Here is a 13,690-nt window from a genome sequence, read left to right as displayed (position 1 = left end):
TTGTCCCTCACGATGTTCACTATGTCAGATTAGCAGTTATATTCGTTTCATGTCGTACTCGAGGAACTGGCAACACTACACGTTTGTCACCGACCAAACATCGTCCTCGTCCCGGCGTGAGTTCGTAGATCATCGCGCGGGGGCGGGGAATAGAAGCTGACAATAATGGCGACAGAAGCGCTTTGCGTGGTGGTAGCGCTTTTGTGCTCAGAAAAGCACAAAAAAAAGAGGAAACGGCGACTGTGGGCTCGTTCCTGGGTGACCCAAAGAGGACTTCACGGGCTTTGTGTACTCCAGAGAGAACTTGAGGTATGGTAAAGACGTAGCTACTAGACTTTTAACTTTACTTAGAAATACGACCAAAAATGGAAATATCCAAGCTACTGCTCTAAACTACGCTGACTCGTAAGAAATAATAATAAAAAATCATGCACCCCCTACCGAGAAGGTGTGCTTTTCTTGACGGGGGTGCTGATTTCGCCACAACACCTGTGATCGGTCTCAACCTTTTCAAACCGTGCAACTAGTGCATTTGGTGAGGAAGCTTGGGTTTGAACCTCTCCAACTGTAATGTACTTAGTAAATAAATATATTAAAAAGGCACCACATTAAAACATGCTACCTGCAGAAGTCTAGGTATGATGTTTGGAAAGCCGTATATGGATAAAAGTAAAGTAATACTTGTGATTAGAATGTTATTATTTAATTGTTTATTATTATTGCTGTCGCCCAGCATTGCTGTCTTGGCATACACACAAGTTATGTTGATCAGTCAATCACAACTAGTAAATGTACAATCTACATCATAAGGCTGCGAGAGCAAGGCTTGATTCCTTTACCATGAAGGGTCACATATTTTAAAAATATGTCATATTTTATTTCATAATACAGAGCATTCCTATTGTTGAATTATGATTGACAATTATCTAGAATCGATAGCTAATCAAGTCAGAAAACAAATCAAATGTTTGTCAGCTTGACTAGGGAACTCAGTGGTGATAGTCCTATGAAAAAGGTCACTTTAGTATTTTTTTGTATAAAATATATATTTTTTTGTCCAAATATTGCCAAAGATTATATTGATGTTGTTATCCTATAGGACAATGATAGGAGGGCATTCCGTGATCTTCTCAGGATGGATGTTGAAGATTTCAACTACCTACTTGGAAAGGTGGAGCCACATATCTTGAAGAAGGACACAAAAATGAGGAGGGCCATCAGTGCTAGACAGCGTCTGTCAGTCACACTTCGTTTCCTTGCTACTGGTAAATATAGTCAATTTAAGAACATTGATTAAAATAAAATATTTCATTTCAAACACATAATAACTTGCTAATCTCTGTAGGAGAATCCTTTAGGTCTCTGAGCTTCCAGTACCGAATTGGCCGAACTACTATCAGTGAGATAATAATGGACACCTGTGTAGCCCTGTATGAAACCTTAAAGGAAAACCATTTAAAGGTATGACATTTGCTCTAAATAAAAGTTTGAGTTTTGAGTGAATACATGAAATTATAGAAATATTTATGAAAAGCACTAAAGGAAGCACTATCTCTGTGCCTCATACAAATTTTGCCATACCATTCATATTTAAATTTTACAAGCAGTCATTTTGAGTTTTTGTGATTGAAACATTTTGTGATGAGCAAGTTTTGTGTTTATACAGTATGTTGCTATTATCTACTTAAAACAAAATATGAATGCCAAGTTTTGGTGCTTTTAAACTAAAAGTGGTTTGATCTTGTTGAAAAAAATCTCTATACAATGATAAATGACTCACTGTTGAAGATCATGTTACAGTTACTGTTATAGCTCAATTGTGTGTGGGACTTTGTGGAAAAAAAAGATATTATTTTTAATTTTTTTTTTCACCAGACACCCACAACAGAAGCAGAGTGGCGAGAAGTGGCAAGAGCTTTTCAAGAAAAGTGGCAGTTCCCTCACTGCCTAGGTGCCATTGATGGCAAACACATCTACATCCAGCCGCCTGCTAACTCTGGAAGTACCTATCATAATTATAAATCCAGGTTTTCAGTGGTTCTCATGGCAGTAGTTGACGCAAATTACAAATTTATATATGCCAGTGTTGGTACACAGGGAAGAGTGTCAGATGCAGGACTGTTTGGACAGTCAGACCTACGCTTTGCCATGGACAGAGATCTGCTGAATGTTCCTTGTCCAGAGCCTTTGCCAGATACCAACATAACCATGCCATATATGTTTGTTGGCGATGAAGCCTTTCCTCTTCGAGCTGATTTGGTTAAGCCGTACCCCTACCGAAACCTGGACCATGGGCAGCGAATCTTTAATTACCGCCTCTCGAGGGCAAGGCGCACAGTTGAGAATGCATTCGGAATTTTGGCCAACAGACTGCGCGTATTCCTGACCAACATTGCACTTGAGCCTGATAAAGTGACGGTAATCACACTTGCTGCTCTCACTGTTCACAATTTTCTCAGGGACAGGGCATCAGAGGTCTACCTGCCCCCTGCTTTTGTGGATACAGAGGATGAGAACCATGGAATCATTCATGGAGCATGGCGAAGGAATGGAGAACTCTCTTCTGTAACAGCAAGCAGGGCACGTAATGCTACAATACTAGCAAAAGAACAGCGAGATGAGTTGAAGGCATACTTTCTGTCACCAGCTGGAGCAGTTCCATGGCAGGAAAATATGATCTAGTCATTAACATAATTTCTGAAACCTTGAGTTTCATGAAACTACCATATGGACATTAAGAGATTTTTTTTTATTTTATTGCTACTTTTTTTTTTAAAGAGAGAGTTAATTAGCTTGTTTTTTAAGGCACTTTTCTTGTAGCGTGTTAAATGGTTAACAAATACATTCCTGGTGGGTGTTAAAAGAAAACACCAAAAACATTTATTCACGGTTGTAAAAATTGTACAAAAAAAAAAAAAAGACATTAAACACAGTCTTGCCAATAGCCTTCAAATGGCAAATATGGCTCAGCAGCTTTTGTAAACATAAAACACGGCCAATAGCCTTCAAATGGCAAATATGGCTCAGCAGCTTTTGTAAACATAAAACACGGCCAATAGCCTTCAAATGGCAAATATGGCTCAGCAGCTTTTGTAAACATAAAACACGGCCAATAGCCTTCAAATGGCAAATATGGCTCAGCAGCTTTTGTAAACATAAAACACAGCCAATAGCCTTCAAATGGCAAATATGGCTCAGCAGCTTTATCACTAATTTGTAATCAGAAATATCCAAAAATTCCAATGCTAAACATGGCTGCTAACGTAACAAAACAACAAATAACAGGCACTCAGAGTGTACAGTCTAACACCAAAGTGATAATTAAATTCACAGAGATTGTAGGGTTTGTCTATCCTCGTCATATGGCTCTTGAGGTGCAGCCAAGTAGTTGACTGGGGCAGGTACTGGTATGTGGCTGGGTGAATTTGGGTAGTAAGATGACATAACTTTTAATCCCTGCCAAGGTGTTTGGTAGCTGTGAACCCTCTGTGTTGTGCTTTGGGGTACAGGATGTGGTGATGCTCTCTGCTCTGCTTCTTGGGCATCATAAAGCATTAAAAGTATGTTTCGACGGAGTCTCATCTTGGTAACAGGGTCCTTTATTTGTTTGATTTCGCTGACTACCTGTTTGCCAAATGTTTCATCAACATCCTGACTAGTGCTCAGCAGTGTTTGAGACATAGATTTTAAAATTGCAACTTTCTCACATTCTATGTCATCAGATCCCCTATCCTTTGACTTTTGCTTGGACTTATGTGCCCTATCAGGTTTATTAGCTCCTGCCAGACTGGAATGAAATGATGCACTTCCAGGTGAGTTCAGCTCAGATGAGAGTATAGATGAACTTAACGTCTGGTCTGTAGGTGAAGTTGACAAAGTAAAGGTGGAAGACTCTGACACATCATCCTCTGTCTCCCTGTACTCGCTGACCTCCTCTGTTATGTCTGTGCTGACAGAATGCATATCTACCTAGAATAATGAATACAAGATATATAAAGCAGGGAAGATAACACTACATGTGGGCTATCTGGTAGAAATAGTCATTTCTAACCTTATTACTTTATATACAGATTTCTATTGTACTGTTTGTTTACAAAAACAAATGATTAGTCATAGTTAAATATGAATGGTCATCAAAAAACACAAGCCATATGTTACTAGCAGGATTACCAACAATGCTATCAGCACTGATCATTAAAAAAATTAGCCTTGTTTTAAGTTGTAACCACATAGGACCAAGCTGTGCTTACATTAAGTGTTGTCTGAGAAACTCTGTGGGTCACAAATGGTTGCAGGAAAACCAAACTCCTCATAATCCATTTCTGCCTGGCTGTAAGTTCTTTGTCACCACTACCACTTGCTTGGGGACGGAGTAGCTTTCCATATTGTGTTCTTAGTGAGGCTGCTTTGGTTTGAACCTCACCAACTGTAATGTAAATTTAAAGCATTGGAACACCATTTTAGCACCATTCTAGCTTACGTCTCTATACAGCTATGCATCTAGAAATAATGGAATATAATCAACACCTGTATCTTTATATATATATATATATATATATATATATATATAAATAATTAACATTAACATATCTGTATTAAACCTATGCTAGCTTAACATCAGCGTTCCAGAAGCAGGGGTGCCGTTTCGGATACTGGAGAATAGCAACCTAGCATAAACAGCTACTAACCGGGTAGCTGAATTGCCTCCGCTATGTCTCGCCAACTTCTTTCTTTTCTAACCCGGTCATGGTACTCCCTTGAAGCAATGTCAAAAAGGCAAGGGTATTGTTGCCACAGCTCAACAAACTTATCTTCTAATACGCTGGTCCAGCGAACTCCAGGAGCAGCGTCCCGCTTTCTCTTCGCCATGTTTACATTTGTGCGCCACAGAACACTCTGTCTTCCTATTGGTCAGCGTCAGGGAGCACATCGTGCAGCATGTCAAACTAGGCGATAAAATACAAAAAATTCTAACATGCTAGTCTTTTCGTCGGACAGTCCGACGGCGTCGCTCACGTCAAATTACTGCTCGTGGACTATGTCATACTACACGGACCTTTGTCGCTCGCGACACTGAAATTCGGATCCGACGCAGGCAACTTGTCGGCTCCGACAAAATCGGGTCAAAATCGGGCTAAAATCGTGTAGTCTGAACCGGCCATCAAATGTAATGATCACGAGATTGATTTAAACACTGATGTGATGAAAACATGCCACAATGAAACGTAAAAGCTCCAGTGTGTGTGGATTTGTATTTAAAGAAAGAAATGCTGAATTCGTGCCAGAAGCCACCTTGAAATGCAATCGACTGAACGTCATTGTATTCCACTGTGTGTCTCTGCGAAGCTGTGTTTGTGCCAGAATGAAATCTAATCACTGTCCAATAGGAACGCTCGCCTGAATTTGGGGCGGGGCTTAGACTCCAGTCAGAAGCAATCGTTCATAGTTGGACTTGAAAGCAGCAGAAATGTCTTTTCACGACAGAATAAAAGAGGAAATAAACAGTCTAATTGGACAAAATGAGGCTGGTGCAGTTACAGACGACTACGTGCTTAACTTAATTAAGCTGAAGGTGCTGGACAATATTGAAAATGGACCTTGAAAGTGTCGTACACGTGCTTGAATTCCACCTTCTAAAGGTGGATGAACCCTGCAAACAGTGCTGAAAAGCGGAACACGACATCGACAAGCCACAGCGGAGACCCCGCGATTGCTACCCGTATTTTCCAGATTATAAACCGCTACTTATTCCCTCTCGCTTTGAACCATGTGACTTATAATGAGGTGTGGCTTTTCTGTAGATGTTCCTTCACCCGTCAGGGGTGGAACAGAAAGTTAATCAGGTGGTAGGACAAAGATGTAAGTCAAAGAAGAAAGTGCTCATTTTCATTTAACTCATGCAAGCAGCAGGCACGACGGAGAATTTTTTTCAAACAAACTTGTTGTGCCGAATTCAGAGTCTCCTCGTTTGCACACGCATAAAAACGCTACAGATGATATTCCGGAGTTACAGTGATTTTAACTTAGTTCATTGAGCACTCTAGTTTTGTCCTAACTAGATATTTAGACATAATACTGCTGTAATACTGCAAAGTCGTGGTCAGAGGTGAACTTCGTACGTGAAACCATTTTCTTGTGCAGTAAAATGTCTCATACAGCACCAAACTACTAAGCATTTTTAGCCGACTGGTCACCTGATAAACTAGTCGCTCGATAGATAACGTGAGGACGACCACATACAAATAATTAAGGTAGAGTTTGCAAATCTATGTGTTAAGCTGAACGTTTTCTGTTGTATAGGTTTTGTTAGGCAACATAAATTAACACATTGGTTTGTGAAAGAAGAAACGGGAAGTTCCCCATTACCTGTGAAAAATGCCCATCTGCATTCGTGTAATGAAAACACTCAGTAGCCTATAACTCCTTCTCGTACTTTTTGGTCTTTTTACTGTCTTTATTGTAGGCCTATATTATAGATTTAATAATTGCAAAATATATGCAACAAGGCCTGCAGACAGTGGGTAAACAGAAGTTAACTGAAGGACTTAAAAATGACTGTATATATTGGATATGGATTTTATCAGTTAGTGGTGTGACTTTTTCCATTGAAAACTCACGTTTAGAGAATGTTACAAATAAAAGTCAAATTTCATTCAACATGTGCTTGTAATGTTTTTTAATAATGAAGTGTTCCACGTGCGCTAAAAAGTGCACGTGGAAATGGTTCAGAGGGGCAAGTTGAGTTTTGAGGTTTGCCTGGCCCAGGACCTTACAGGCATACAGCAGGCCTCTGAGCTTGCCCCTCTGAACCATTTCACCTGTGCGCTTTACTCAATATGCCATGTTTCCTGTTGGATTTGAGGCATAAAATGATGCTGGGCCAGGCCAAAGTCAGGTGTCTCATACATATAAGAACTAGTTATGTATGATGCAATTGAGGTTTGCCTGGCCCAAGACCTTACAGGCATCCAGCATACCTCTGAGCTTGCCCCTCTGAACCATTTCACCTGTGCACTTTACTCAATATGCCATGTTTCCTGTTAGATTTGAGGCAGAAAATGATGTTGGGCCAGGCCAAAATGAGGTTTCTCTTACAGATAGTAACCGTTTACGTATGATGCATGTGTTGCTTGTCTGGCCCAACGCATTATAGGCATACAGCAGGCCTCTGAACCCCTCTGAATAATTTCAGTGCGCTTTCTGTGCGCTTACCTACTCTATGTTGTGTTTCCAGATATATTTGAGGTATAAAATGATGTTGGATCAGGCTAAAATCAGGTTCCTCTCTTAAGAAGTGACCTGTTCTTCATGATGCATTTGTTATTTCTCTGGTCCACCATCAATGAGGCCTTCAATAAGCTTCTGAACCTGCCCATTAGCATTTCTGTGTTTAGTTTTCAAATCTAAGAATGTTTCCTTACGTTAGAAAAGCTGACGAATTCAATCATCATGTACAAATCGCATACAATTGGAACGACTTGAAATAGAAACCATTTTACATAAGGAATGCTTTCATTATATTTTTATTTTTTTCTACATTCACAAAATCAGTATGGAAAACAATAACCTCTTAAATGTATGCTCCTATGCTCGTTTGTTTAATCTATCTCTTTTAAACAAAGCGCGCAGCAAACACGCATCGTGAACATAACCTTTTTGAATAAGGAACCAACTTCAGCTGCCGAATAAGGAGCTGCGAATAAGTAACCAAACGAATCTCAAACTGCGAAGATTGTGGAGTGGAGTGTAGTGTACGATAAGCTCATCTCGGCCACGCGATCGCTCTTTCTCACGCTGTACGCACGAGAACATTGTTCGTTTTTTTTATACTGTATTTATGCGTAAAAATTAAAGCGTATCTAAATCTAGGGTCACGCTTAACAACGAAAGCTGCTCTACGACGGACATTTCAGTCTCTAAACCCATCGTTAAGCGGGGACTCATTGTACTGTGGCGTGGTGTAGGAGGGAGGAGTCAGAAAGCGATCCATTTTGCAATATAAGCACCTTTATTTAAATCGCCTTGGCAACGTAATCACGCTTGGAGACGTGAACACGCAGAACAGACTCAACAACACATGAAACATGAGGGCAGGTCATCAGTACAGTAACATCACACACACATGGCAGGTAGACTCACACAATGTATAACTACTTAAACTAATACAGGGTGACTTAAACTACATAACACACACAATCAAACACATAACCAATAAATACATGCACAAACATTACACATAACAGGAACAATACCGGAGCCGCAGGGGCTCATGGGAAATAGCGCCGTCCCTCAGCGGACCGACGCTACACAGCCCCCCCCCCAAGAGGTCAGCCGTCCCCGGCGACCAAGCAGGACTCAACAGTATAGTGGTCACACAACAGATATGCAAAGTACAGCTCAAGGCACATCATCAAATAACAGCATAAATACAGAGGCACATAACGTCAGAAAACAGATAAACTTTTTTTTTTTTTTTTTTTTTGCAATTACTATACAAGCATACTGAACATCCCCATAACAATCCCAGGCCCACACATGACATCAGCACGACACTAAGCAGTAGGCTACTCACACGTAGTCCTGCAGGCGACGCGGTGGCCTCCGTGCGCGCTGCGGTCTGGCCTGTCCGGCCATGGGGGACACAGAAGGGGGGACAGCAGGGGAAACACAGGGGGAAACAGGAGCATGAGAGTCTGGGCGACGTCCAGCGCCCACTAGTTTTGGCCTGTAAGGAGCCAGGCGGTCGCGGTGCACCACAAGGCGCCGCCGGCCCCAGCGGATCCTGTAGACAACCTCACCCAATTGGGAGAGGATTTTGCATGGCCCAACCCAGTTTGACTGAAGCTTGGGGCACAGTCCCTTTTTGCGTTGGGGGTTGTACAGCCACACATCAGAGTCCTGGGGCAGAGGCGTGCCGTAGCACCGCATGTCATATGCGCGCTTCTGCTTTTCTCCAGCCGCAGACTGGCTTTCCCTGGTCCGCGCATGCACCTCGTGCAGCCGGGCCCGCAAGTCTGCAACAAATGGAGGACCAGGTGACGCGCTGTCCTCGTTGTCCGCAGGAGGGCCAAAAGCCAGTTCAACAGGAGACCGCAGCTCCCGCCCGAACATCAACATAGCCGGAGTGAACCCGGTGGTCTCCTGGACGGCTGAGCGGCAGGCCAGCAGCACAACGGGCAGCTGCTTGTCCCAGTCGTGCTGGTTTCCCTGGGTGGCAATGGCTAGTTGAGCGGCCAGGGTCCGGTTAAACCGCTCGACTAGCCCGTCGCACTGTGGGTGAAGGGGAGTCGTGCGCGTCTTGTGGATGCCTAGGAGCCTGCAGACCTCCCCCATCACCTCCGACTCGAAGTTCCTTCCTTGGTCACTGTGTAGGATTTCAGGAACCCCGAACCTGCAAAAGAACTCATTGACCAGAGTCTCCGCTGTTGTCACCGCGCTCTGGTCTGGCACAGCATAGGCCTCCGGCCACTTCGTGAAGTAGTCCATGGCTACTAAAACAAAACGGTTTCCCGCATCTGTGACCGGGAACGGCCCGAGCACGTCTACCGCCACCCTTTCCATAGGTGAGCCAGACGGATGAAGGGGGGCGCGGGCAGCCCTCGGCGGGCCCTTCTTTGCAGAGCAGACGTCGCAGCAGTGTACATGGAGCTCCACGTCAGTACGACAGCCTGGCCACCAGAAGCGTTGTCGCAATCGCCCCAGTGTCTTTGTGATACCAAAGTGCCCTGAGCCCGGTAGTCCATGGACTGCTCGTAGCACTGTGTCATGAAGGCTCCGCGGCACTACTGCCTGGGTCAGCCGGCGCCTGCTACCCGGATCTTCCCACACGCGGCAAAGGACACCCCTCACAATCCTCATACTAGCCCAGCTGGATCGAACTGCTTTGGCTACGGGGCCCAGTCGTACCACGGCGTCCCATTCCGGTAACGAGGTGGCCTCCAACCCGTGCAGCGCCCACCCCAGCTCGGGATCCCCCCTCTGGGCCGTGGATAGTTCCTCCCAGGAAACACATGGCAGCGTCGGTGGGGCAACGGGGGCCTGACCAACCGCCGCGCAATGCCCCACCTCAGAAGTCCTATTCTCAGCGCGCTGGCAGTGCACGCAGTTCGACTCAGCGCACGGACGACGAGATAAAGCATCGGCGTTCCCATGGCTACGGCCCGGACGGTGCTCAGCCGTGTAGTCGAACTCCTGCAGCCTCGCAAGCCACCTCGCGAGCTGGCCCTCGGGTTCACGAAACCGCATGAGCCATAAAAGTGATGCGTGATCTGTGAGCAGTTTGAACGGGACACCGTAGACGTACGGCCGAAAGTGTCGCAATCCTTCCACAACCGCTAACAGTTCCCGCCGCGTCACGCAGTAATTGCGTTCGGCTTTGTCCAGCCGCCGGCTAAAGTAAGCAATGACCCGTTCCGATCCGTCCTGTAACTGTGAAAGCACAGCCCCCAGCCCATGATCACTGGCGTCGGTGTCCACCACGAACTGCCCCGACGCTGTAGGGTAAGCCAAAACCGGCGCGCTGCACAAGCTGTCTTTCAGCGTGAGGAAAGCCCTATCCGCATCATCAGACCAACGGAATTTGGCGCCGCCGCCACTCGTCAAATGGTGTAAGGGCGCGGCGATCTCCGCGAAGCCTTTCACAAAACGCCTGTAATATGACGCAAAGCCCAGAAAACTGCGCAACTGGCGCACCGTGCGGGGTGTGGGCCAGTCGTGGACAGCAGCTGTCTTGCTCGGGTCAGTCGCGATGCCTTCACCGCTAACTACATGACCGAGGAAACTGATCCGTCGTTGCAGCAGGTTGCACTTTGCCGGGTTAAGCGAGAGGTTCGCCTCCTTAATAAGGCCTAAAACTAGCTCCAGGTTGGCTAATGCAGCCTCAAAACCGGTAGCGTGCACTAACACATCGTCTAGATAAATCACGCACTTTTCCCTAGCGACTCCCGCTAACACTCGCTCCATCAAGCGCTCAAACGTTGCAGGTGCGTTACAGAGACCAAACGGCAAGACGGTGAACTGCCACAGACCCGTGCCAATAGAGAACGCTGTCTTTTCTCTCGCTTCGCCCGCCAAAGGAACCTGCCAATACCCGCTGCGAAGATCTAGCGAGCTGAACCAGTCCGAGCCCGCCAGCTGTTCCAGCGTGTCATCGACCCTCGGCATGGGGTACGAATCGGTCCTAGTTACTGCGTTCAACCGACGATAGTCGACGCAGAACCGCCAACTGCCGTCCTTTTTTTTTAGCCAGCACAACCGGAGCGGACCACGAGCTGTCCGACGGCTCTATCACCCCCGCCGCGGCCATCTCTTTGATCTGTTGTTCCGCTGTCAAACGCTTTGCGAGGGGAAGACGGTGCGGCCTCAGCCGAACGGGTAACGCGTCCCCTGTATCAATTGAGTGAACCGCGAGCCCCGTCCTGGAGCACTCACGCTCGCTAGCGGCGAAAACCCCTTTGAAACGCTCGAGCAGCTCCCGCAATGACCGACTCTGCGATTCAGACAACCCCGCACAGCTACGTTCCCACAAATCACGGACCGGGTCCACACTAGGCGGCGCTGTCACGTCACTCCCCGCCTGGCGTACGGCTACAGTACACGGCCTCTCTGCCGTCACAGTATCCCCGTGTATAGCGACCCCCCGGCCATTTAGTGTCAAACTACCGCTGTCGAAGTCTATCACCGCCCCCACGCGTTTTAAAAAATCACTGCCCAAAATGCACGGGTCCTTAATACCCCCCACCCAAAAAGACTGGGTCCAAGGCCCGTGCCCGAAATCCAGTGTCACGGGGACACACCCGACCAGTTCGAAACGGTCCCCCGTCACGGTTGTTAACTCCGTGGTCCTACCCGACAGTGATAAATTACCCCCCACGTCATCGGGCAAGAGGTCAGGCCTGATTAAGGAGACCGACGACCCCGTATCGATAAGCGCCAGGAAGGAATTACCGCTTAACTCACAGTTGATGTAGAGTCCTGGGAGTCCGGTAACTCGGGAGATAACACTAGAGGGCTCCTTGGTGCTTCGTGGAGTCGCCGCGCCCCTCACCGGGCGGCTCCCATGTCGTTTCCCGGCGCGTCACACGAGTTTGCTTTGTGGCCGGTTTCGCCGCATCGCCAGCACGTCAGCTGTTTTCCAGGCTGTCTGATCCGAGGTCGTGTTGTCGCCGTCCATCCGTCGACTGTCCCGGAGAGAATCGTTTCGGCTCTGGTCGCCTCGTCCACCGCAGCATCGATGGTGTCCGGGTTCGCCAGCCGGACGTGCATCCGCAGCTCGCTCGGCTCCAATGCGCGTACGAAGTGGTCGAGGGAGAGCTGTTGTTGCGCCTCCCGGGGGAATGACGGGTAGGATTGTCGTACCAGCAGCGCCACCTCAGAGGCCAAGACACCTATCCGCTCACCCCTGCTCCGTCTCCGGTTGGCCAGAAGTAGTTTTGCCGCCGATTCGTCGGGTTGTCTTCCGAACCGCGTCGTCAGTGCCCTTTTCAATGGTGCGAGCTCACGTCGGCATTCAGGTGGTAGTTCTACCAGGACCCTGAGCGCTTGTCCCTGGAGCGACAAACAGAGCTGCGCCGCCGTCTCCGCGTCAGACCACCCCTCGGAGCTTGCCACCACCTCCAGCTGGGCCTCGAAGGCTGCCCAGTCAGCGTCGCCGTTGTAGCATGGGAGGCTCAACCGGCGTCCCGCGCTAGCCGCCGTCGTTTCCATTTCTCGCGCGCGAGGAGTGGGCGGGGTTGCTGCCGCCGTCACGCTCCTCCTCGTCGTCTGCCGGGTCGAGAGTGGTGGGTCGCTGTCGTTCGGGCCGTCCAGCTGTTGTCTCTTCCTCGTAGCGCCGTACGGTTTCTCCGTCTCCCTCCTCAGCCGTTCGAGGTCTTTGGAGATGCGCTCTATCTCATCTCGTAGGACCACTTCTGACACCAAATGTGGCGTGGTGTAGGAGGGAGGAGTCAGAAAGCGATCCATTTTGCAATATAAGCACCTTTATTTAAATCGCCTTGGCAACGTAATCACGCTTGGAGACGTGAACACGCAGAACAGACTCAACAACACATGAAACATGAGGGCAGGTCATCAGTACAGTAACATCACACACACATGGCAGGTAGACTCACACAATGTATAACTACTTAAACTAATACAGGGTGACTTAAACTACATAACACACACAATCAAACACATAACCAATAAATACATGCACAAACATTACACATAACAGGAACAATACCGGAGCCGCAGGGGCTCATGGGAAATAGCGCCGTCCCTCAGCGGACCGACGCTACAGTACATTTAACTGAACTGATCAGTGTCTGAACGGTGCCTGTCAGTTCAGAGTTCATGCCTGTAAGGTCTTTCGGCCGGTGTTGTGTTGAATTCGTTTATCCGCGCATAAAGACGCTACAGATTGCGATTTATGTTTCTATGCATAAATAAGAGCTAGACTTTAATTATCCATCACAGCAAACGGCACGGAATTATCTATGTCCAAAGCCACACTGGATCAAGGGTGTTAATTATTTTAAATTAACTCTGGCTATATGAAGTTCACCTCTGACCACGACTTTGCAGTATTACAGCAGTTTTATGTCTAAATATCTAGTTAGGACAAAACTAGAGTGCTCAATGAACTAAGTTAAAATCACTGTAACTCCGGATGAGGGGCGGAATTCGGCACAACACGCTCGTTTGGAAAAAA

At 46.9% G+C, this 13,690-nt stretch overlaps 1 protein-coding gene across 1 annotated transcript; it reads right to left on the bottom strand.

Annotated features, from left to right (window-relative positions):
• Positions 1 to 2,705: 2,705 nt before the first annotated feature.
• Positions 2,706 to 5,165, bottom strand: LOC143514949 (uncharacterized). Its single transcript, XM_077006774.1, has 4 exons — positions 5,057 to 5,165; positions 4,689 to 4,946; positions 4,251 to 4,426; positions 2,706 to 3,969 (listed from the first exon to the last, which is right to left on the bottom strand). The coding sequence occupies exons 2-4, from the start codon at positions 4,867 to 4,869 to the stop codon at positions 3,328 to 3,330; spliced, it is 999 nt and encodes a 332-aa protein (XP_076862889.1). The 5' UTR covers positions 4,870 to 4,946; positions 5,057 to 5,165; the 3' UTR covers positions 2,706 to 3,327.
• Positions 5,166 to 13,690: the final 8,525 nt, after the last annotated feature.

This window comes from Brachyhypopomus gauderio, chromosome 5, assembly GCF_052324685.1.
Source record: "Brachyhypopomus gauderio isolate BG-103 chromosome 5, BGAUD_0.2, whole genome shotgun sequence".
Taxonomy (NCBI): Eukaryota; Metazoa; Chordata; class Actinopteri; order Gymnotiformes; family Hypopomidae; genus Brachyhypopomus; species Brachyhypopomus gauderio.
Note: the sequence above shows the minus strand (reverse complement) of the source record. Positions and strands in the feature narration are given on the sequence as shown.